Here is a 25180-nt window from a genome sequence, read left to right on the forward strand (position 1 = left end):
GGAGTGCCACTATATCCCCTTTGAACATCAAAGTTTATTTAGAAACAGATGTGGAAATAAAATACTGATAGAAGCAAGCAAATAAAATAAGGCAAATATTTTATATTATGACTCTTACAGCTTATAGTCTTCAAATACAGTATCCATAACAAAATTAAAACGTCTTTATCATCTAAAAAGCAACTAAAACGCCATCTCCTCTCATTCTCACCTTCATTATGCACAGTATTCACCATACATCATCTCTATCACTTCATCTTTTGACAAATGATCTCACATTATAATGCAGATTTTGGATTAGCATAGCTCTTAGCTCTTAGCTGACTTCATAAAAGATGTTGTGTGTAGGATAAGCTTTTTGGTTACATCACAAGCCGGTTAAACGTTCTCTTGGCCAAAATGCAATTTCTCAATAAAGCACTCAGGGACCCTTTCCCATTTCGCATAAATGGAGCCCGAAAAAAGGAAGGCCAGATAGAAAACAAAGATATAAACTATAAAAGAGTTGATAAAAAAGCTGTGTAAAAAATATGACATTGATAGTCCCCTCTTTTTCTTTTCCCAGCCACATGTGTCCCTTTTTTTGCGAGCACCTCTCATATATATTTATGACTGGGGACTGGATTGTAAATATGCTGGTGCCGAGAACCTTTAAAAGGATTTCAGTGTTTTTCATTTATGAAATTATTGATAAGAGCCGAGGCAAACTGGCGACGTTTTTGTGGCGGTTTCTCTTCTCTTACCCTGTTTTTTTTTTTCGTTTTATCAAAAAATGCATATTTTGCTGATAAGCAAAGTGAGTGAGAGGAAACTTGGATCCCGAATTCCCTTTGGCGGAAAGTGGTTTTCCTCCTTCCTCCCCCTTTTACCATAAAAAAGCACACACACACACGCACACATGAGAGTTGAATGTCGAATTTAATTAACAGCGCAAAAGTCGCACAAAAATGGAGCAGAGCAGAGAACCCCAGCAAAACCCCTTCAGACAATGGAAAAGTTATTCCAGGGGAAAACGGGGTCGGTGGTCTGGGAATTTCGTACCCTGTGGCGCCAAATTAACAATATGCGTACAATGTGCGAAAAAAATCCGAGAGCAAGACCAAAACCAAAACCAAGATGGAACAGACAGAAAGACTGTCTGAAGTCTGAAGTCTGTAGTCTGAGCATTTTCCCTGGCACCTTCGGGCGATTTGGCTCATTAGCGACTCCGCCAGACTCGACTTGGCGTGCCCTGGCATAAATTTGACATTGAAAATGAGAGATGAAAATGCTCCAGACTAGACAAATGGCTCCACAAAACAGTGGTTTGATCGAGCAGCCTAATAAAAATATAACAATGGAATTTATAAAATAATTTAAAGGAATTGCACATAACAAAAAACGAATTCTGCAAGATGAACAATATACTATATAGACAAATGGTTCTTCTTTGTAATATGGAAAGCTTATAAAAATTATAAAAACTTATTTCAATATTATTTTAATGCACACCATTTGTTGGACACTATAAAAAAAATTCACTAAACCTATATTATAAAAATTTCGCTAAAAATTTAAAAGCTGTTATTCCAATATGCTACGTAATATTTTCAAATTATTATTCCCACATTTAGCCCACTGTGGCCGCCTTAATTCAAGAGCTCTCAGCAGGGGAGTCGCCTGCGGTTTCTCGCTCCTTGTTTTGCCTAATCAAATGCTTCGCCCAACGGGATTGACTCCAGATGGGAAGTCCCTGGAAAAGGTTCTTGAGGGTTCAGCTGGGAGTATTCGGGATAAGCAATATGTTTCACTTCTATTAATATGCGTGCATGGGTCCAAACAACATTTTGAATAATTTATTTGATTTTTTGATTTCTTGTGCATTTTTTTGTGTGCTGTAATAACGAAAACAATAAAAGCCAAAGTCATCGAAAGCGGGAAGGGATAGGGATAGGGATATATATCGTATGAGTTTCCCGGAGCTTGTTGAAAATCCTCACATTACGGACCATAATCCCTGTTGGTTTATTGCGGTTTTTATTGCTGCCCCAGGGCATTCCGTTTTGGGCAAATATTTGGCTGCTCTTCTGCCTGTCGGTGCTGGTTTTGTTTCCCAAAATCTTGGCCCGTTGTGCATATTACATAAATGTGATAATGATTTATGCTGCTTACCCTCCCTTTTTTCCCCTCTTAAGTTGGCCCACATCCGCCGTGTTGGTAGGTAAATACCAGCATTTAAATAATTGGCAACCGGGCAGCTTCCGCTCCAGGAAGCTGTTGTTGTTCGTCTTATTTTCCCTCCAGTTTTCCCTCTAAGCAAACAAAAAACAACAAGAAGCAGGAGGCGAAGACGCAGAAGAGCAAACTCCAGGGCGCGCAAATACAAAGGCAAACAAATAAAAACAAAAAACAATGCGTAAAAAATTTTCCTGAAACATTACCTCGGAAAATATTATTACATGTGTCGACTGAAAAATTCTCTAAATATATATTTTTTTTTTTTTAAATTCAGGTACTAAAAAATATGGCATACTTTTTTGTAAATAAAAAATGTATTTTGATTGTGCTATTTTTGTAAAGATAGAAAAAAATTAAATGAGCAAATAATCTTTACAAATTAAAGTAATTTTTATAAATGCTTTTAACTGCAACCTATATCCCTTTTGAGTTTCAAAAACGGGTTGTTAAGACTTTACTTTAAGACTTTTCTTTTCAAAAGCTTGGCTTAAAAAGCAAGTGCAAAATTGTAAGCGCCTTCGTTTATTTAACTCAAACAGCAGTCAGAAAACACAAATCTGAAATACTCATATACGGAAATACGAAAATACACAAACACCCACTCTTATTTCCCATTTTACTTGTACAAAAGCTTAAGTGGCAAAAGTTGTGCCAAAGGCTTACAAAGTCCTCAGCTTTTAGAAGCCCAAGCCCTCAACTGAAAGGATACCCATGCCCCCAATTTCCCGGCCAAGTTGCATGCCCATTTAAAATTAAACATTTCAGCATAAATAAATAAATGGTAGCACAAAGTTGAAAGCAGCAACAACACAGAAGCAACCTCCATCAGATGGCGGCAAATCAAAAACTTGGCTGTGTTGCTTTTGTTTTTGCCCGAGAAGTCGCGTTGCACTAAAAGCTTATAAATTATTGTACAGTTTGTTGTTGAGCCAATGCAAAAACAATAAGAGCAACGACAACAACATTGGGGAAAGAAAGTACAGAGAAAAATATTAAAGAAAAATACTTTTTGATAAAATAATAAGAAAACGTTTATGATATTAATAGAATAATTTTTTCCAATGAATTTATTTTGTTTAGATGTTTTTTTTTTTTTTGCACTTCACCATATAAAATAATTAGAAATCTCTTATGTTATTAAAAGTATTATTTTACCAGTGAATTTATTTTGTTTATTATTTTTTTCGGTGTTCAAATACAAGCGAACAATGAAAACTCAAAATGGCACTAAAACAGGAACAGGACTAGCTGAAGCTCAGTTAATTTTTTAACAGACCCTCCTCGCCTGACGTCACAGTTCACATCAAGGACTTTCCAACCTGTCGCTTTCCCCTTATTTTTTTAAATGGGGGAAAATAGAAAAGGCAGAGTGCAAAAAAGGAAAATGGTTGCAGTTCTCAAGCTGCCACAGTTTGACATTCTGTGATTTGTGAGGCGGCAGCAGAAATAAAAAACTTTTACTTTCTGACGAGGGCTAAATAAAGTTTGGTTGTATTTAAAAAAATTAAATAATTTGAAAAATAAATTTTAAAATTTCTGTTTGTACTCAAACTTTTTTTTTGTGAAGGAGTCTGAAAATTAATTTGTAGTTTTTACAACAAATTACAAGTGGCAGGTGTTCTGTTGATTTAAACCTATTTTTGGCAAAAGAGAATTTTTATAAAATTGTAAGGTATTTATTTTAGGAAAATTTAATTATGAAAATAAATTATAGCTTTAGAAAACTATTGAGGTTGATATTAAAAATTTTTAATTCAAATATGTATAATTGCATTAACAATAAGATATGTGTATACATACATCTTCAATTATCTGAACATATGTAGCTTAGTTGATGGTTTTCCGGCAGGTTGCCCCCAACAACTTCTCCTGCTCACCTGTTTACCTCATCCCCCCAAATTGCGTCTATTCGTTGTTTGATTACAAGTCTGTCTTGTGGGTGAGCAACTGGACAACATATTTGCATATACATTTTGAGCAGCTGCTCGTATACACGTTTAATGTTGCCGTCATTTGGGAAAGTTGTGATTTTTGTTGTGTGTGCTTGTGTGCATAGTATGTTGTTGACATGCTAATAATGATGCATATTGGCATAAGATGCTTGAGAACCCCTGGAGTTTTGAGTCTTGGGTCTCTTTTAGCACCTACTGGCCCAAAGTCAAACAACGGGGCAACAGCAAATTAGCAGAAATGCAACAGCATCAAACAGCAGCTAAAGTTGTAGTTGCAGATGTGAATGCTTCTAGTGTTTTTGTTATACCCTATAATGGGGTATATTGTTTTTGGGTTCAGTTCAACTAAAAAATTTCTGATATATAAAATTATTTTAGCATCTAAAGAATTTGGGAAATACAAAATAATATATATCATTTTAATATTTTATAAAATGGGATAATAACTATAATTTTTGAGACACAAATACAATGTTTGGTATAACCGCTACAAAAGTTATAATCTACCGACATACCAAATTTAATAATAATTCATAAGGAATCAAATCAAATATATTTGTATAAAACCCCATATCACCTAACTTCGTTGGAATGTGATCAGAACTTTTGGGATACAGACTTCCAAAGACATAATAAGCTGCTATACCAAATTTCATAAAGATTCAAAACCCCGTTCTTGCGAAATCAAGAGACATAACTAAGTAAATCACAGTCGAGTGATAGCTACTTATTGCTCTTATGTTGCTCCCGGGCTACACAATTTCTTTTATGCTTATGTTGGACAAACAGACAGAAACGGCGGCAAACAAAAACAACAAAACACGGGGAGAACAACAACATAAGCTAAGATAACAGACAGCAGCCCGGCGATTTCTTAACAGCCAGTATACGAAATGCATTTCCTGTTATTATTGTTGGTGTTTGCTGCTGCTACCCGCAAAACTCAACCAAACTCCCCAACACGTTAGTTGTGCATTATGAGTTCTGCAGACCCCCTACCTATCTCTGTCTCTTTTTCCCCCTCACAGAGACTGTCTCTTTCTGGCCCCCAAATGTGAACGCGATTGTTTGCTTAGGTGCATGCTTGCATGATTTCATCGCCGGCAGCACTTTTTGCCTCTGTGTTCCTGTTGCTGTTTATTTACTCAAATCTTCTTTTACATTTTCCACAGCGATGTATGCATGCATAAATTTCCATACCACCCACACATATGCATGTACTTTCACCCACACACACACGCACAACAAATGAAGAGCATATATGCCAAATGAGCGTAATTAAGTGCTGAGGATAAATGGGTGATTGTGTGGTACAATCTGAGAAATTGTTCAAAATTTTGTTACAAAAATATTACTTTTTTAAAATGTCTTAGATATCAAAGCTGAAACAAAATTAATAATTTGTTGGAAAATTTTAAGAATATATCATTAAATATCTTAAAAATTTTAACTTAGTATTACTAATAGATTTTTGAAGAATTACAACTTTTTCGTGGTTAGTTTTTAAATTTATAAATAAATTTGATTTGAGTTTAACTAGTCACAATCTAAATTTTCAAATGCACTTTTTTTTTATTGTTCTTCGTGCTGTTAAAGTTTTTCTGCTGAATATTTTCTCGCAGTTGCATTTTTACATATTATTATGAAAAACTTCAACTCTCACTCACTCGCTTTATTTAACAACTGCCGCAGTCTGTGCGTGTGGAAAATTCTTGCTGGAAAGTTTACACATTTTACCTGTTTTTCTTTCTTTTCTTTTCTTATTTTTTTTTGCTTTTACTTCTGGCTAGCTTATCGAAGTCCTGACTCGCTTTGGTTTTGCTTTACTGTGTGGTTTCGTTTGCTTTTGGTAGTATAACAAAAAAAATGCTGAAATATTTATAAAACAGCAGCAGATTTTTGCTTAATTAAATATTTTGTTTGTCGGGTGGAGAGAATTTTCTGGTTACGAAAGCAGGAAAAAATATGTAGACTTTGTGGTGCGTTTTTAATAAGCTATGCGTTGGCATGACAGAACTATTGGAGTATATTTCATCATTTAAATTAGCACACAAGAAAGTAGCCATGACAACGAGGACAAATGGAACAAAAGGGGCAGGCACAATGCCTTTGGACATGGCCAAAATCAGATTCAGACAATGGCTCAAAGCCCATCCACTACATCCTTTTTTGCCACCCCCCCACTTTTGCAAATTTAACAAAAGGCTGCTGTCCGGGTGGTAACAGCAAATACAACAAACACTAAGGCAACAACAGCAACTTCAAAAGCCAAGTACAACAACAATTGACAAATGTCCAAGGTGCAGTTTCAGTCCTTCTATTTCCCCACCAGCCTCTTTCCTTTTTTTTTGCCCAAAACACATTTGACAAATGTCATCGTTCATCTGCTGCTGCTGTTGGTTTGAAATAGAAATCACTGGATGCTGATTCAGTGATTTCCCATAGTGATAACAGTGTCACGATTCGATTTGCATATTGGCATTGTCAGGGGTTCAAAGGTCACGCCTTGGGTGTCGAATTGCGAGCAGATCTAGTTACTTTTGGTTGAGTTAATGAAATAGGAGATGTGTTGGGCTTAGAGTGACAAGGTTGCATCCCTTTTTAAGGGTTATTTATAAAATGAAGACTACATCATAAGCTTAGTATAAAATTAAAACATCAATTACAGATTTTTTATTGCTTTGGCTCTAATTTATTGAAGAGTTAATCTAAAAATGTTTAAGTTTTGGTAGAAGGTATAAAATTATTGGTTTTTTTTTATAAATAATAACATAACATATAATATATGATACTACATAATACCCTTAAAATCATTTAAAAAAGAAAGTGTTTCTTTAAAAATTGGCTTAGGATGCTATAAAATATGCATTCAATTTTTTTATTTTATTCTACTTCTTGAAAAGGTAATGAGTCATAAAATGATTTATAAATAATAAATTTAAAATCCACAAAACAATCATTAGCTTAGGATGCTATATAAGTTAAGTTAAAAATAAAAATCTTTACCAACCCATATACCCAACAACTACCTGCATCCTGTGATTTATTCCCGATTTTCCAACAGTGATACCCAATGCCCATCTCTATGCACTGTTTGCTCTGGTTTTTCCGTACCTCCCCGTCGCTGCAAGCTCTCATTACTATCCGCTTTCAATAAATCTGGAAAACTTAATTTCCGGCTGAATGATGTTACCAACCAAAGGCATTCCATTCCACCTCAGACCTCGGATTTCCAGCGCTCTTTGGCAAACACACACATTTTTCACCTTTAAGCGCTTTTCGTAATTACATTTCAGCTGTTGCCCAACAACTGTATTCGTTCGTTCGTTGGTTCGTCCGATTTTAACTGCTTTTCTGCTGCTGCTTTTAATAAAGTTTATCTAGCGATGTCCTTTGTTTCATCCTTATCGACATGTACAAATTTATGTTTAGTCCTGTGGGGTCCTTTGTGCGCGAAGAAGCCGTGGGCGGGCAAATATTTTCATGAAGTTAATTGAATTCGAGAGGAGGCAAAGTGAGATGAGAGGTGGCTGCCTCAAGTGAAATTTCGTTGCTGCTTAACATAATTTCTGACTGGATTTCCCTACACAGTCTACTTAATGGCCTCTTAATTGCCGCTGCATTAAGTGACAAAACTTGTTTAGCCGTCAAAGATGAGTTTTTGTGTAGGGTAAGTCCCCAGAGATGATGTGATGAGTAGGATCCTTCACTCAAAATGAAATACAACACGCACTCAAGTGGCCAACTCAGTGTAGGGTTACACTACATACACAGAAGTATACTAATAAATAAAAAAAACGTTTCCTTTTTTCCCATTCCCATTCCAGGTGAAAATCCACGCATCATCGAGCATCCCATGGACACGACGGTGCCAAAAAATGATCCATTTACGTTTAATTGCCAGGCCGAGGGCAATCCAACACCAACCATTCAATGGTTTAAGGACGGTCGCGAACTGAAGACGGATACGGGTTCGCATCGCATAATGCTGCCCGCCGGTGGTTTATTCTTTCTCAAGGTACGCATCATAACCAATCAACTCATTTCGATTCTCGATTCAACTCTATCATTAGGGGTTTTACAGCTGTCGATGAGGAGGCGTGCATTTGGGTTCCCATGTGAAACGCAACATTTGCTTATAAGCAATTCTTTTTCTTTTTTTTTGGCCTCGCCATATTATTTTATGGGCTTCCGTCTGGTTGCATTTCAGTTGATAGGCAAAACAACCTGATGAACAAACAAAAGATGTTGTTGTTTTGGGGGTTAGAGCCCCAAGTACTAGACCAACCCCTATATCATTTCGTGCGTGCACATTGCGCAATTTCAGCTAACGAGACTCCTCGAAATCCCCAAACTCCCAGCAAAGAAAGGGTGTCTCTTCCCATCAGACATTGCAATTTCCTCGGACTCTGTTTATATTAAATTCCTACTCGTTTTTTTTTATCTTTCCATCTCCCTGTTATTTTCATTAAATGCAACAAATTCTGTCGATGTTTTGTTATTGTTTTTCCACAAATTATTAATGGCTCAGTGAGTCTTAAAGTCTGGCTTAAATTTAAATTCAAATATTAAAAAAACAAAATAGCAGACAAAAATTTCAAGTTGAGGCCCGAGGCAAACCATTTACTTTTATTATTGTCCATAACAATTTCTTCTGCAATTTGTAATTTTTTTTTGGGGGTAAGTCAACCCCATCCAAAGGCGAGATTCAGTTTGTTGCCAATTAAAATTGAAGTGGCCAAGTGATTAAGGCCCAACACAGGCAGGATGCTGCCCCTTGTGCTTGAGTGTATTTTTTAATTAAATTAAATTGCGTATACGCAGACTGGACAACGGCGAACGAACAAAAAGAGTGGGACAATGGGCCATGGCACGTTTCACTTTTATTTGATTTCGGATGAGCGATTTTGAGACTTTTTGATCTGACACGTGACCCGGGCCTAAGCTGCCCAAAAACTACTTAAATCTCTTAACTCGTGTATCTAATAATCTCTTTTCCCCGCCCGTTTTTCCCCGCAGGTTATCCACTCACGTAGAGAGAGCGATGCGGGCACTTATTGGTGCCAGGCTAAAAACGAGTTTGGAGTGGCCCGTTCCAGGAATGCAACGTTGCAAGTGGCATGTAAGTAACCAAAATTAACAATAACTGCTTAAATATTTATGCAGCAATTAAGTTTATGGCATAGTACACCAGTTGTCCATTTTGTTTATAAATTAATAGATGTTTTATGGTTTTTATTACGTTCGTTTGGGGTTATTTAATGCAGTTTCATCAGTTTATAATAGCTGAAAGTAACAATGTTTTATTTTTATTGGTAAAATTTGTGTATTTAATTTAAAAAATGCTTTATTGTTTTTATTCCAAACAACTGTGGTTATTAATTGCAGTTTTTCAGTTTATTATAGCTTTAAATAATTATGTTCCATTTCTGTCGGCAATAATTGATAGTTTATTGGTACAGAAAATACCTATATGGCAGCTTTATAAATTAAAAAATCCATTAATTTTATTCCAAACATTTAAATATATCAAGTGAAATTCTTTGAGCTTATCATGTATTTTAGCAGCTTAACCATTACAACTTTTTGACAACTTCTTTAGGGCTTAGAAAAATAATTCAGTGTTCAAAAGCAGGAATGTTAGAGCATCAACCACCCAAAAACGACATTGATCGATTGGCCTTTGGGCCAAGGCAAAATTTTCAGCTAATTGGAGGGTTGCATTTCATGAAATTTACCCCAAAATCGAGCAGCTGCATTTCAATTTCCCCTTTGCGGAGTTCTTGACTTCTCTACTGTGCTTTCTAATTAATAAAATAAAATAAAATAAAGTTGGGAGAAATCCTTTTTTGTCTGTAATCGATAGCCAACTCATTAGAGTTGTGCAGATTTCAGGTGCACGCAGAAGTTGAGATTAATTAATCTGGTAAACCGTAAAGGATTCCGATTTCAGCAGAGCTTAAAGTCATAAAAACTTGACCATTTGCCGGCATGCTATCCTACTTATGGCAAAGAGAAGCCAACGCGTTGGTGTGTTTTCATTTCGGTGCCTTTGGCGTTCAGTGGAGCGCATTATGCGTTTATTGAAGTGCATTTTGCATTTCGCATTTTACATTTTGTATACTCTCCAATCATTTTGCATTCTGCATTTTCGCTCAATAAAAAATGCGAGTGAAGAAGATGTGCGAGTGGCGGGCGAATAAATAAAAGTATAAATAAAAATAAAAATAAGCATTGCAAATGCCAAAGCTTATTAATATTTCCGTTGAGCGAGAGAGTTGTGTCCGTTCAAAGCCGTAAACCTGAAACCTGGGCATCATTACCAAGCTTTTATTGGCATATTGAGGCAGTCGTGGGATGGCTTGGCCTGGGATGGGATGGCTTATAAAATATGGAGGAGATGTAGCTGTAGCCGGGCAAAGTGGACGTTGCTGCCTGTACACCTGACAGTTATTAATATTGAATCAATCAAAGCTCTTACTCCGGGCCATTTTCTCATACTCACTGGCGTTTCGTTTGTCCACCTTTTCCCATCCCATTTACCCACCAGTTTTGCGCGACGAATTCCGCTTGGAGCCGGCAAATACCCGCGTGGCCCAAGGCGAAGTGGCCCTGATGGAATGCGGTGCCCCCCGAGGATCCCCGGAGCCGCAAATCTCGTGGCGCAAGAACGGACAGACCCTGAATCTGGTCGGCAACAAGCGGATTCGCATTGTGGATGGCGGCAATCTGGCCATCCAGGAGGCACGCCAATCCGACGATGGACGGTACCAGTGTGTGGTGAAGAACGTGGTCGGAACCAGGGAATCGGCCACTGCCTTTCTCAAAGTCCATGGTGAGTAAAAATAAATACATTTATTTAAAGTATCTAAGAAAAAATCAGAAAAAAGCTATCCTTGAAGCTGGCGATAAACGATGCATCTAAATCAGCTGCTGCATCGTTTACAACTTTGAAGGATAAAGCTACAATAAAAAATACTTTTTTTTTTTTAATTTGAAAGCTGGTACTAAACAATGTGCAGCAGCTGCACAGTTTACAACCAGAAAAAGAAATAAAGGAAGAAAAAGAAAAATAAGTAGGTCTTTAATTTCTACTTTTATTAAAATGCAATCTTTATTAAATCTGGTGATAAACGTTGCCTCAGCAGCCTAACAGCATACAAGGCTGAATCAGCAAATGCACCGTTTACAACCAGCATAATACATCGTTTTCATTTAGTCTACTAAGGAATTAACTGTAATTAAAAATGTTTTTTCTAGTTTGTATTTCTCTAATTTCCTGTTTTAATGTTATCTTAACTGAAATTATATTTTCCTCTACTTTATTTCCCTTCCAGTTCGTCCCTTCCTCATTCGTGGACCCCAGAATCAAACGGCTGTCGTGGGCAGCTCGGTGGTCTTCCAGTGCCGCATTGGAGGCGATCCCCTGCCCGATGTCCTCTGGCGACGCACTGCCTCCGGCGGCAATATGCCACTGCGTAAGTTTTCTTGGCTTCTCATTCAGCTTCAATTAGCCGGAAATGCTCGGGCAGCCATGTTGCTAACGTTAGTGGCTTGGCTCTCTTACTGGGCCAGTTATTCACACATACACAGGCTGCAATTTCAAATGAAATTAAAGCTTTTTTGTTTACCCATGGCTCAAGTATAGTCGAGGGTTCGTTACACACTCACACAGAGCAAAAAAAAAAAAAACTGCAAAAAAAATAGAAAACAAAACAAAAAGTTAGTTTATGCGGTTGCTTTGGCCTGTGGCTTTTCGTGTTGCCAATTGGATGTGTTTACGGAATGCACTGGGAAATTTTTAAAATTTTCCTTCGATTTGAGAAGAAATAAAATTTGGCATTTGTTTTTATACAAATTTTAGGTCACGTAAAACCATTTATTAGGAATTTTTGTCAAGTTTTCAAATAAATTTATAAAGATACAAGTTTTAAAAAAAAATTAAAAACTTAACCATGAATTATGGTAAATATTTTATATATATTTTTTGCCAGTGCACAAAACACCTCTATAACAACACAACTCCCCCCTGCAATTTCGTTTGCTGTTGTTAGTTTGGGTTCACGGTTGGGGTGGTGCGGTTTTCGGACCAGAGTAGCCACCCTCTCTCCCAGTCTAGCTCCCGGCCACGCCCCCTTTTCCGCCCTAGCTGGGCAAACACAACTGTAACTTTTAATTCCGTTAATTGCCAATCTCTGTTGGCAGCAATCAACAATTTTGCTTGCACAACACTCGACTGTTGCAATGTTGTCCTTCAGACGGAGTCAGTTGCCAACCCGAAGGGCAGTGCAACCACTAACCCCTCTTTGGGGGAGACATCCATGCCATCTCTCACCCCCTTGACACTTTTCTCCAGCTAGTTTACGCTTCTTTAAAGACCTCAAAGAAAATAGTAGCAGAAAAGATGCCACTCAGGGGATGGGCCATGGAGACGCCTCGGTTGTTGTCCTAAACTTTTGTTAAGCAAACAATTGGCACAGAGTGGCCAGGAACACACAGAAGCAAGAAGGTGCACCCACATTTAAAACCTATTTCGCAGTCAACCAACCAAAAAGAAAGCAGAGTCAGCTTTGCCGCCAACCCCCCCAAAAACCTTTGTCTTTTCTTTCTGTTTATTGTACGGGAAAAACCACAAAAGGTGCTCTGCCCCTCCTTTGGGGAGAAATGGAGGGCATGTCGCATCTTGTCTTGGCTTACTTTGCTGCGGTTATTCGGCTCTCCGGCTGTGGAGAATACGGCTTGGCCATTTTTCCGCCACTTGAACTACTAACGAAGTAGAAGCAGCAGCAGCAGCAGACAGATAGACAACCAGAAAGTTTGTTTTTCTTTCGAATGGGTCTGGGCCGATGGACCCATATCCACCCACACATGAGATTCATTTCGCCGATTTTCTCCATTCTTTCGACAGGTCGTGTGCACGTACTTGAGGACCGCAGTCTGAAGCTGGACGACGTCACGCTGGAGGACATGGGCGAGTACAGTTGCGAGGCGGACAATGCGGTGGGCGGCATCACGGCCACGGGCATCCTTACTGTTCACGGTAAGTTAATTGCCAAAAAGCGGCGGCCAATGCTCAAGGATTGCACTTTGAACAATCGTTGGGCGCCACTTATTTATTGACAAAAACATTTTAAAGTTAAAAAAACACTTTCAAAATTTAAAAAAAAAAAAAAAACAGAAAAATAAAGAACAAAAAATTTGCACTATTCTTCAAAATCAATAAATACATATTTCACCATAACAAAAACGTTGGGCGCCAACCAATGAAGCTTATATAAAATTTAAATAATAATTCTACCAAAAGACTTGTTAAATCCAAAAATATTAAAAATAAAAAGTTATGAACATCAAGTTGGGAATTATAACACAGCTTATTAATTTGCACAATTCTTAAAAATTACTTATACATTTTTCTATACATTTTTCTCTAAGTGCTAACATTTCCATTCTCCTCCCCCATTTTAGCACCCCCCAAATTTGTGATACGCCCCAAGAATCAACTGGTGGAGATCGGTGATGAAGTGCTGTTCGAGTGCCAGGCGAATGGCCATCCCCGGCCAACCCTCTACTGGTCGGTGGAGGGCAACAGCTCCCTGCTGCTTCCCGGCTACCGCGATGGGCGCATGGAAGTGACTTTGACCCCCGAGGGTCGTTCGGTGCTTTCGATTGCTCGATTTGCCCGCGAGGACTCCGGAAAGGTGGTCACTTGCAATGCCCTCAATGCCGTAGGCAGTGTCAGCAGTCGAACGGTGGTCAGTGTGGATACGCAATTCGAGTTGCCACCGCCGATTATCGAACAGGGTCCGGTGAATCAAACGCTGCCCGTGAAATCCATTGTGGTTCTGCCCTGTCGAACACTGGGCACCCCAGTGCCTGAGGTGTCGTGGTATCTGGACGGCATACCCATCGATGTGCAGGAGCATGAGCGACGAAATGTCTCGGATGCTGGAGCTCTGACCATCTCGGATCTTCAGCGTCACGAGGACGAAGGCCTGTACACCTGCGTGGCCAGCAATCGCAATGGAAAATCATCGTGGAGCGGCTACCTTCGTCTGGACACTCCCACAAATCCCAATATCAAGTTCTTCCGAGCAGCAGAGCTTTCCACCTATCCCGGACCGCCGGGAAAACCACAAATGGTGGAAAAGGGCGAGAGCTCGGTGACTCTCAGCTGGACGAGGAGCAACAAGGTGGGTGGCTCCAGTCTGGTGGGCTACGTAATCGAGATGTTTGGCAAAAACGAAACGGATGGCTGGGTGGCTGTGGGCACGCGAGTGCAGAACACAACCTTCACCCAAACTGGATTGCTGCCGGGTGTGAATTACTTCTTCCTAATTCGAGCGGAGAACTCTCATGGCTTATCACTGCCCAGTCCAATGTCGGAACCCATTACAGTGGGAACGGTGCGTAATTATTTATTATTTTTTTTTTTTTCATTTATTAATTTTTTTGTTCTTACCATTTTGGCAGAGGTACTTCAACAGTGGCTTGGATCTGAGCGAAGCTCGTGCCAGTTTGCTATCCGGAGACGTTGTGGAGCTGAGCAACGCCAGTGTGGTGGACTCCACCAGCATGAAGCTCACCTGGCAGGTATATAATCGACCTCACAGACAATACCTTCAACCCAGTCCATTACTCATCCGTCACCTTCCCTTTGTTCATGCAGATCATCAATGGCAAATACGTCGAGGGTTTCTATGTCTATGCGAGACAGTTGCCAAATCCAATAGTCAACAATCCGGCGCCCGTTACGACCAATGTCAATCCGCTGCTGGGCTCCGCATCCGCATCCGCTTCGGCATCCGCATTGATTTCGACAAAACCAAATATTGCCGCTGCCGGCAAACGTGATGGGGAAACATCGAGTCAAAGTGGCGGAGTATCATCCCCACCACTGAGCACCAAGTACCGCATGCTGACGATTCTGAATGGAGGTGGCGCCTCATCCTGCACCATCACCGGACTCGTCCAGTACACGCTGTATGAATTTTTCATCGTGCCATTCTACAAATCCGTCGAGGGCAAGCCGTCGAATTCGCGCATCGCCCGCACCCTTGAAGATGGTAAGTTGAACAAATTTTAAGGGATAGAAAAAAGAGGGTTCTTAGAAATACCATTAGCTCCTTTGATATGGGATATTTGACTGCGTAAAGTGCGTACAGGGCATGAGCGTGCTGAAGATGCATCGAAAATAATGAAACTCTGTAATCGATAAAATTGTAATTTCGATATTATAGATAGTTATACTTAGCAAGCTTTGTCTCATTTTATATTGATTAACCTTTCGAATTTATCAATTTAAAAATTGATCAAATTTATCGATAAATAGTAACTTGAAGGCAACGTTTCAACCTATTACAGCCAAAATTGATCGAAACTATGCAATCAAAAAAAAAATCAGTTTGGACACTAAAGGTGATAAATTTTATTCACATTAAAAAAATGTATTAAAAAAAAAAACCGTATCAATTTTTATATTGATTAACCTATCGAGTTAACCTTTATAATATTTGCTTGTAATTTAGACTTCAGTAACTTGCCCGCCGAGTATTCAATCCATTGATTGCTATCTTTGCAGTCGGGCTTAGAAAATTCAATTTCCAGCTTTTTGGATTGTTTTTTCATACTGTCAGTCAGGATTTGTAATCAATTGTGAGCACTGTTTTCTCTAGAATTTCTCCCGCCCAAGCTAATGAAGCATGTGCATCAAATCCAGGCGCAATCCAACAAACCGTATAAATACCTTTACAGGAAACAACCCCCGTAAATCCGAGTGAAAGCAACCCCAACCCCCAGTCATGAACCTCATGTGACAAATGCAGAAGGCGGGTTACAGGGCACTTTTTGCATTGCAACAATAACCCAAATTCAATAAAAGGATATGAGCGGTAAAAGGAAAACGGCTGAGCCTTTATCCTTGGCGGACATCAGCTGCACTGAAATGCGGGTCGCATAATCGCAAATTATTTTTGCCAGGGTCGCACAACCCAACAAAAAAGAAAAGGGCGTAGGCAGTTGGTTACTTTTTTTCTTTTTATCGGGGGCCATGTTAAAGGGCGAGTAATGGAAAGTATGTCAATCACTGAGCACCGACAAAAAGCAAATCATGCGTACGTAAATGCCAAACCATGTTAGAAGCGCCCAACCGATGATATACCAAGGACAGCAAGGTAGGGATGTCAAATCCACGTGAAAAACAATTGCTCAAGGGGGCGGAGGATAACATTTCCAGTTGGGGAATCAAAAAGAGTCTCAAATCAAATGCGGTTTGTGTGCGGAATACTTGATGTCGGCGATTTACATGTGTTATACATCTTTTGGGGGTGGTTAAAGGATTGTCTGCAGTTCAGCCAACGGTTTAGGGCTATCTAAAAATATCATTGACAACCAGGGAATATGTCAGATAAGATTGTTTCAAAAGCTAAAAACTTACTAGCCAAGGAAAATGCAAACTCAACGGGAAAAAGAGGAAACTTTCCAGACAGGTTTATCACTTCATTCCATCACCAGCAAAGCTGTACAGATACAAAAACTTCCGAAAGTGCAACGAAAAGTGAACAATTCTCAATGAGCAAAGTATCTCAAAGGGCGAGGAAAATTAAAAAGAAAATAATTAAAAAACAAAAGCCAGGCAAACAAAGTAAGAAAGGGAAACGCTCGCACAGTGCCGCAAATAAGTCAACAAACCGCAGCAATATAAAACGCACAAACGTCGCGAATCTCTGTGCCACCTGCTCCTTTCAAGGATCAACCCCTTCTCTGCACCCTGCTGTCATCAAATCAAAACTCATTTCGCATGCATCACATTTTCACTTGGGTGACAACAAACCCAAAGAAATTGCCAACGCAATTGTGTAAAGATAAACAACAATTATTGCTGCTATATGAAGCACTCAGTACTCTGAAATACCCCGCTCCTTTACAGTGAGCCACAAAAATTTGCAGTGCTGGCAATGCAAATTTGATGCGAGTTTGCTTAAGCGAGGAGAAAAGGCTAGGACTCCTTTGCACCCGCAACAGGAAACATTTTTACCCACGTCGGAAGTTGGCAAATAAAGGTGTGCTCCACAGAGTAAATGCTAGAGGGTAGCAAAAGGAGGTTAATTTTGAAGATTAGACTGGGAACTGATGACTAGCGTGTGCCCTGTATTTAAATATATGAATACAATTTCACTTTATGTGCTTTATATTGCTTATAATTAATTAAACTCTGCTTTAAGCATGCTTACTAAGCAAGTTTATTGTTATTAGCCATTTTTCTTACTGTCCTTCCAAAAGTGTTTCCAATTGTTATGCTAGACACCGAAAATGTTATTTAAATATATGGTTCAGTCATTTGATTTTTTTAGAATTAAAAACTTTATACTCTGCATTAAGCATGCTTATAAAGCAGATTTATAGTTAGTTGCCGTTTTTCGTTTAAGTCCTTCCAAAAGTGTTTCCCTTGTTTTCTTAGACACCGAATATGTTGAAAAAGGAGTGGTCACTTTAACCATCAGTCACATGCAACCCAATCTGAGTCACATTTGTGCACTATCAAATTAACCCCCGAAACAAGATGAGTCATATTTTTGCAAAGGCTATTGAATCGAAACCCACTAGACTTCCACGTTTAGATAAGCTGTCTTCGGTTGCAGTTGCATTTTGAAGTGATCACAGAGCCAATTTGGAGTTTTTCAATTGCTGGAAAGTGTGTGTCTGAGACAATTGTCGAATCTCGTGTGCCCGGGGGTCATTTATGCCACACAATGGCAGATACGTGTTAAGCATCGCGGTGCCTCATCAGCGGAAGAAAAGGAGAAAAAGCAGAAAGCATCACCAGGAAGAAAGCAAAGGGGTACGAAAAACGCCCGCATAGACAAAAGCACGACAAGCACTTTAGCATGTCGCAATGTCGCCGAATGGAAAGGGGAAAACTCAGCGAGCTGGGTAGCACAACAAAGCCAAAAAAAGACAGAAGAAGGACTACTGCACTCCACTTCACACTCCAGTTGAATATCGCTAGACGTTGCCTATTTAGAGATTTCCCGCTTTCTCCGCTTTGTTTTCCCGGTCTCCCACTTTTGTCTCGTTGAGAAATTTGCACGTGTGTGTTTATTTAAAGAAATTGCTTCACTCAGCCGCACACACAAAAAGATATAAGACACAGGGGATGAGGAGCTGTAAGGGATGAGGGTTTCACTCGAAAAAAATATATAATTCCTACGAACTTAGCAACAAAGGAAATTAATTATTACAATTTAAAAATTTCACAAATGTAATAATTTCATTTAACAATGATTTTTTAAACTATAAATTTTAAAAATCATAAAGAGTAAATGGAAATACTTTAGTTAAACTTTTGTTGCCCAGTGTATCCACTTGTATAAAGCGACAGCAGGAAATAAATAAACAAATGAAGATGAGCTCTTCTGTATGTGTGAAGTGAGCTGCAACTGGGAGAAAGGAAAGGATTTTATGGTTCCTTTTCAACTGTTTCCTTTTTTGTACGCACTCGATGTGCTGGCAGGATGTGTCTGGGTGTAGTGCAATGGTCGGGAAACCCTTCAAGCCAAAACCCGGAACTAGTTGCAGCCAGATCCCCTTTGCGACCCACACACACACTAAATGCTAATTAATTACGGCCACCAAATCTCATTAGAGCGGACGTCAGCTGGGTGACATCACGCACCACAATCAAAAAGCCATTTAAATTTGCTCCTCAATCTCTGCCCCGGCTCAAATTCAAAATTCAAATCTAACCCAACCAAAATTCGTTTTCCTTTGCAGTTCCCACTGAGGCACCATATGGAATGGAGGCTCTGCTGCTTAATTCCTCAGCGGTGTTCCTCAAATGGAAGGCACCCGAACTTAAGGATCGACATGGTAAGTAAAGCTTAAATTACAGTAGCATTAGAAAATATTAAATGTATTTTATTATATTCTTTCAGGCATTCTCTTGAACTATCATGTAATAGTGCGAGGCATAGACACTGCCCACAATTTCTCTCGAATTTTAACGAACGTCACCATCGATGCCGCTTCGCCTACTTTGGTCTTGGCCAATCTCACCGAAGGCGTCATGTACACGGTGGGCGTGGCAGCCGGAAATAATGCCGGAATCGGTCCATACTGTGTCCCAGCCACTTTGCGTTTGGATCCCATCACGAAGCGTCTCGATCCGTTCATCAATCAGCGGTAAGTTGGAGTCCTTTTTGGGACTAATCTATATCTGTTGCCCCCTGTAAGTGGATAATTTCTATTTATAATTTTGGTTTTTCGTTCTCAGCTATCCCATCAATCAGGACCATGTTAACGATGTGCTGACACAGCCCTGGTTCATAATACTCCTGGGCGCCATCCTGGCCATCCTTATGCTGTCCTTTGGCGCAATGGTCTTTGTGAAGCGCAAGCACATGATGATGAAGCAGTCGGCCCTAAATACCATGCGTGGTAAGTGCACTGAAAACCTTTTTTTGGCTCTTATAGGAACGTCCGAAATTGGGCGCCAAATATAATACTTGTGGCGAATAATTGCTTTTTAAAGGTTAGCTATTTATTTTCTTAATTGACTTAATGTTAAAAAACTTAAAAACGAAAATATTTTCGGTGTAAATCCTCCATTATTCCACTTTACATATGCATGTGCCACAGTTATTGGGGGTTTGTGGACATCCGACTGCGGCCCTCAAGCTCTGCATCCGTTGCGAGCTGGTAGTTTTCGTTTCCTTCCTCGCCAGACACGCCACACAAACATTTGCATATATAAATAACGCTAATTTTCCATTGTTGGACACAATAACAACAACTAGAGCGGGGAACGGAAAATAGAAAAGAAAAAAGAAACCGAAATAGGTGCGAATAAATATTTTAGCAGGCAGAGCATAGAAGCCGCTCGACACACTCACATGCCACACATAATAGAAATTAACATTTTGCACGTGACGCCAACTTCCCCTATATCGGAATTCCTCGACTCAACCCCCTAATGGCTGCCATTGCAATTATGCATTTAGTTTGGTGTGCATTATTAACCAACAAGTTGTGTGTGTGCTGGTCAGCTATATATGTATAGCGACAGGAAAGGGAGGGCTGTGGTCTAATTGAAATTAGCAGCATTACGAGGTGAGTGGAGAGGAAGAAAGGCAATGGGCATTTTGGCTTGGATGGCCCAGGGAAATGGCCTAGATTTTCAAGCATTTAAAGAGTAATAATAAGGAGTTAAATAAAGAAAAATAAAGTTTAATCTTTAAAGCTGACAATGAAGCGGCTCTCTCGACTGTCAAAACTCAGCACTCAACAATAGCGTAGACAAGCCAAAGCCAAAAAATCCAAATGGTCTGAAACAGGACAGCAAAAATACAAAACAAGTTGCATATTCATGGGCGCCATTTACCATAAACTAAGCTGCAGAAAGGGAGATCAGAATATTCACCTGCCAGGCAACTGAACTGAAAAAAACAGACAAAAATATGAGGGAACACTAGACAGGAGGTGGCGGACTATAAAACACTCGCTTGATGCTCAGTTATAACCCGGGGACAGTTTAATTGGTTGCATTTTTTATGCAGCCCCCGCCGTTGCATTGGTTGTGTTTTGTTAGCAGGCAACGCAAGTGGAAAATTGACAATAATTTATTTGATTTTGTAGCCTGCGAGTGTGAGGAAAATATCCAGCCGCGACTCCACTGAATGGGTATAATATTATTTTAATGCGTTCAATTTATAGCAGTGGCTTTTAACTGTCCCAGGATTAAATTTCGATGGGAAAATATATTCTTTTGAGATATTATACATATTTTATGTTCATTTTTTTGTATTAATATTAATGGCACAATTTTATTATTTAAAAATAAAAATAAAAATAAAAACCTATGTTCCGCATTTTTTTTGAAACAGTATTTTGAAAATTTCTAAAACTACTTGCTAGTTATTTTGAAAAAATCGCTCTAATTTTGAAATCGGTTTCCCACAGAATCTCTCAAAAATAACCCCATCGAAATCCTTTAACGGAACACACAATTGTCTAGGCAGCTCTTTTGTATGTTTTTGTTTAATTTCCGGAAAGCAATTTATTCGGCTCACAATTTGTTGCACCACATTTAATTGCTCTGACTGACTGTCCCCCGTTTTACCCCGTTTTATCCCCACTTTTCGACCCACCTGCAGGCAATCACACGAGCGACGTGCTCAAAATGCCGAGTCTATCGACTCGCAATGGAAACGGCTACTGGCTGGACTCCTCCACCGGCGGAATGGTGTGGCGTCCCTCGCCCGGCGGCGATTCGCTGGAGATGCAAAAGGATCACATCGCGGACTATGCTCCCGTTTGCGGTGCCCCGGGTTCTCCCACCACCGGCGGTGCTGGTGGTGCCGGTTCCGGTGGTTCCGGCGGATCCGGCGGTGCGGGCAGTGGTGCCAGCGGCGGCGATGACATTCACGGAGGACACGGCAGCGAACGCAATCAGCAGCGGTAAGTTTTACCCCAGAAAAAACCAATCCAACAATATAGAGGGGCGGATAAAGGCTGACGAGCTAAAAACAATAACGAGTTAGGGATGCTCTTTTGAAAAAATGAAAAATGAAGGTTTTAAAATCAATTATAAAAGTGTCAAAAGTATCAATCAAACATTAATTACAAATGTCGACAATATTGTTTTTTATTGCATACTTATTATTTCATAACCCTAAAGATTTCTGTATTCAAGTTTTTAATAAGGGGCCCTGGCAATTTTAGAAAACATTCGGCTTAACTTAACACAAATATAAACAAATTCTCTAGTTTTGTAAGAAGTTGCAAAATAAAAGATTATATTTTTTAAAGTGAAACCAATAAATCCATAAACCTTAAGACCTCGTCAACATTAAACCTTCTACAAAGATAGTGTGTTTCGGCGAGACAGCAGCTCAAAGCGACGACAATAAAAATTCACCAAACTGTGAAATTGCATTTTTCTGCCGCGGCGACTACCAAAAAAAGCAAAGAAAAAGGAGCATCAAAAAAAAAAAAAGAAAACCCACAGAAAAAGCACACTTTTTGGCAGAGTTTTTCTTTCATTCTCCCCTGGGCCATAGGGAAAATCAAGTTACGAATAGAAATGTTGGCCACGCTATTTATGTTGATTTTTCGCCAAAGCCCAGTTGAGTTCGCACCGCAAAAAGAGCAATGAAATAATTATGGCCTCCGAGTGTCGGCTTTAACACAAATTTAAGGTTATTGAAACAATTTGAAATAGGTTTTAGGGTTGATTTAAAATATGCTATGCATAATTTGGCCACGAATTCGCAATTAGTTTTGTGGTAGATGGCGAATCAAAGTTGAAACCATGTAGCAGGCGATTTATTTGTCTGGCCCCTGGCAAATGCATGAAAATAGCCAAATGGGGCAGTGAAAATATTGTATCGGCTTGAATATGTTTTGGCGCAATGTTTCTGGCATCGAATTGTAATTGTTATTTATTTGCGGCTGATTTTATACTGGCCGCAAATTAAACCAAAAATTATTTGAAGTGGTTTTAATATGATTTAAATACTCCAGATTTAAATTAAAGTGAGAAGATAACGAAGATAAATTACTAAATTATAAAAATGGCATTTTGTTTTCATTCCTTTTAAAAGCAGTTCAACCAGAAAAATATAATGAAATCTGTTTAATGAAAAAATATACATGCCAGCCCAGCTGCTGCCCAACAAATGGCAATTAAATGCCAATCAGCCATCAAAAAGTCACACTAAAAATGCAGGGGTTAAATATCTAGAAAAGCAAAACAAAAATGTTTAATTTAAAAATGCAATGTCTGGCACTTTTTCCAGCGACTACTGTAAATAAATACGCAGCCCAGATAATTATAATTATTTTTGCACACTTAATTAGCCATTAAAACGCAAATTGAAAATGAGTCGCTGTGAGTGTGTGCAATATAAGAGAAATATTAATAATTATTGCAACAAAATAATAATAACCATAACAATAAAAGTAATCATGCAATAATGAGTGTCATATGTGCCGGCGAAAATTCGTTGATGAGCTGACCAGAGCTAAAAATACTCTACGGAGGAAGGCCAAGGATAATGAAAGTCCAAGGATATTAATGAATACTTCAGCTTAAATGTAGTGCTCCCCTCGAATAGCTTTATGATAATTAATTCGTTTAATAATTTTAAATGCTTTTTCCGCCGTTGAACCAGACATTTGACAAGCTCATTACTATTCCGTGTACACAGGACCAACTTTCATTCCACGGCGGCACTCATTAAGGGCATTAAAAGCCTTCTATGTGGAGTGGCTGGGCTTTATCCCCTTCGCCATGGCAACTCCATCAATGCGCCATATATTTTTACAAGCTTTTCAGAGTTTTAAAATCGCTTTTTTCCCCCTTTTTTCGGTTTGAGTTTGAGTCGGTCCCCCGTCAGGTTAATCCGCTTTCAGTATTTAAATACGAAAATAATGCTAAAAATGCGAGAATGAAATGGTATGGCATGGAAATTGGGGCGGCTTTTCGAAGAAAGCCCTAGCATTTTCACCTTTGTTTTAAGCTGGTAATTTATTTAATGGATGTAAGGATAACCGTCTCTAGCACTATTTTGCCACCTGATTTTGGTCTATGTGTGCCTTGAAAATAGATGTTTTTGGGAAATCCCAACTAAATTCACATATTTCCCGCTTGGAAAAGCACGCAGGCAGCAGCAGCCGAATGCAAATTTCCAACCGAGCCATAAATTTCACAAATTTATAACTAAAGTGGGAAGGGGAGCAGAACTCAAGGGAATATTGTAATAAACAAGCCAAGTAATAACCGAGCTTTTTTTGTTCTGTTTTTATCTGTTCGTTTGCAGGTACGTGGGCGAGTACTCCAACATACCCACTGACTATGCGGAAGTGTCCAGTTTTGGCAAGGCACCCAGTGAGTATGGGCGGCACGGCAATGCCTCACCAGCGCCCTATGCCACCTCTTCGATTTTGACGCCCCACCAGCAGCATCAGCAGCAACAGCAGCAACAACAACAGCAGCAACAGCAACAGCAATCGCGTTATCAACAGCGACCAGTAGTGGCCGGTTATGGCCTGCAACGTCCTATGCATCCGCACTACCAACAGCAACAGCAGCAGCAACAGCAGCAACAGCAGACACACCAGCAACATCAGCAACACCAGCAATTACCCCCGAGCAACATCTATCAGCAAATGTCCACCACCAGCGAGATATATCCCACGAATGTGGGTCCGCCACGCTCCGTTTACTCGGAGCAGTATTACTATCCGAAGGATAAGCAGCGACATATTCACATAACCGAGAATAAGTTGAGCAATTGTCATACCTACGAGGCAGCTCCTGGTGCCAAGCAATCCTCGCCCATTTCCTCGCAGTTTGCCAGTGTACGACGACAGCAATTGCCGCCAAATTGCAGCATTGGCAGGGATAGTGCCCGATTCAAGGTGCTCAATACGGATCAGGTTAAGAACCAGCAGAATCTCCTCGATCTCGATGGCTCTTCCCTATGCTACAATGGTCTGGCGGACTCGGGCTGTGGCGGTTCGCCATCGCCAATGGCCATGTTGATGTCGCATGAGGATGAACATGCTCTGTACCACACGGCGGATGGAGATTTGGACGATATGGAGCGGTTGTACGTGAAAGTGGATGAGCAACAGCCGCCATTGCAGCAGCAACAACTTATACCCCTAGTGCCACAACATCCCGGCGAGGGACACCTGCAATCGTGGCGAAACCAGAGCACACGGGGCAGTCGAAAGAATGGCATCCAGGAGTCGATCAAGGAGCCAAACGAGTTGATCTATGCCCCGGGAAGTGTGGCCAGTGAAAGGAGTTTGCTGAGCAATTCGGGCAGCGGCACCAGCAGCCAGCCAGCTGGCCACAATGTCTGACCTATGCCCTCTGGTTCAGCATCCTTGGGCCAATCTCAATCGAAACCGCACTCACAATCACAATCACAATCACAATCCCAATCCCAATCCCAGAGCGATTTGCACTCACAGGAGCAACTTTATGCCCGCGAAGTGCGGGAATTACT

At 39.8% G+C, this 25180-nt stretch overlaps 1 protein-coding gene across 1 annotated transcript in view; it reads left to right on the forward strand.

The window, feature by feature from the left end:
• LOC128263559 (roundabout homolog 2) overlaps positions 1–25180 on the forward strand; it is a 44234-nt gene extending 19054 nt beyond the window's left edge. The window contains exons 2-14 of the mRNA XM_052998685.1: positions 7997–8187; positions 9189–9291; positions 10720–11004; positions 11507–11647; positions 13078–13209; positions 13635–14572; positions 14640–14759; positions 14836–15232; positions 18939–19034; positions 19100–19346; positions 19438–19601; positions 21317–21620; positions 23984–25180. Coding sequence (XP_052854645.1) covers positions 7997–8187; positions 9189–9291; positions 10720–11004; positions 11507–11647; positions 13078–13209; positions 13635–14572; positions 14640–14759; positions 14836–15232; positions 18939–19034; positions 19100–19346; positions 19438–19601; positions 21317–21620; positions 23984–25034 — 4169 coding nt within the window. The 3' untranslated portion in view covers positions 25035–25180. The remainder of the gene's footprint in view (positions 1–7996; positions 8188–9188; positions 9292–10719; positions 11005–11506; positions 11648–13077; positions 13210–13634; positions 14573–14639; positions 14760–14835; positions 15233–18938; positions 19035–19099; positions 19347–19437; positions 19602–21316; positions 21621–23983) is intronic.

Source organism: Drosophila gunungcola, unplaced genomic scaffold (genome assembly GCF_025200985.1).
Source record: "Drosophila gunungcola strain Sukarami unplaced genomic scaffold, Dgunungcola_SK_2 000001F, whole genome shotgun sequence".
NCBI lineage: Eukaryota > Metazoa > Arthropoda > Insecta > Diptera > Drosophilidae > Drosophila > Drosophila gunungcola.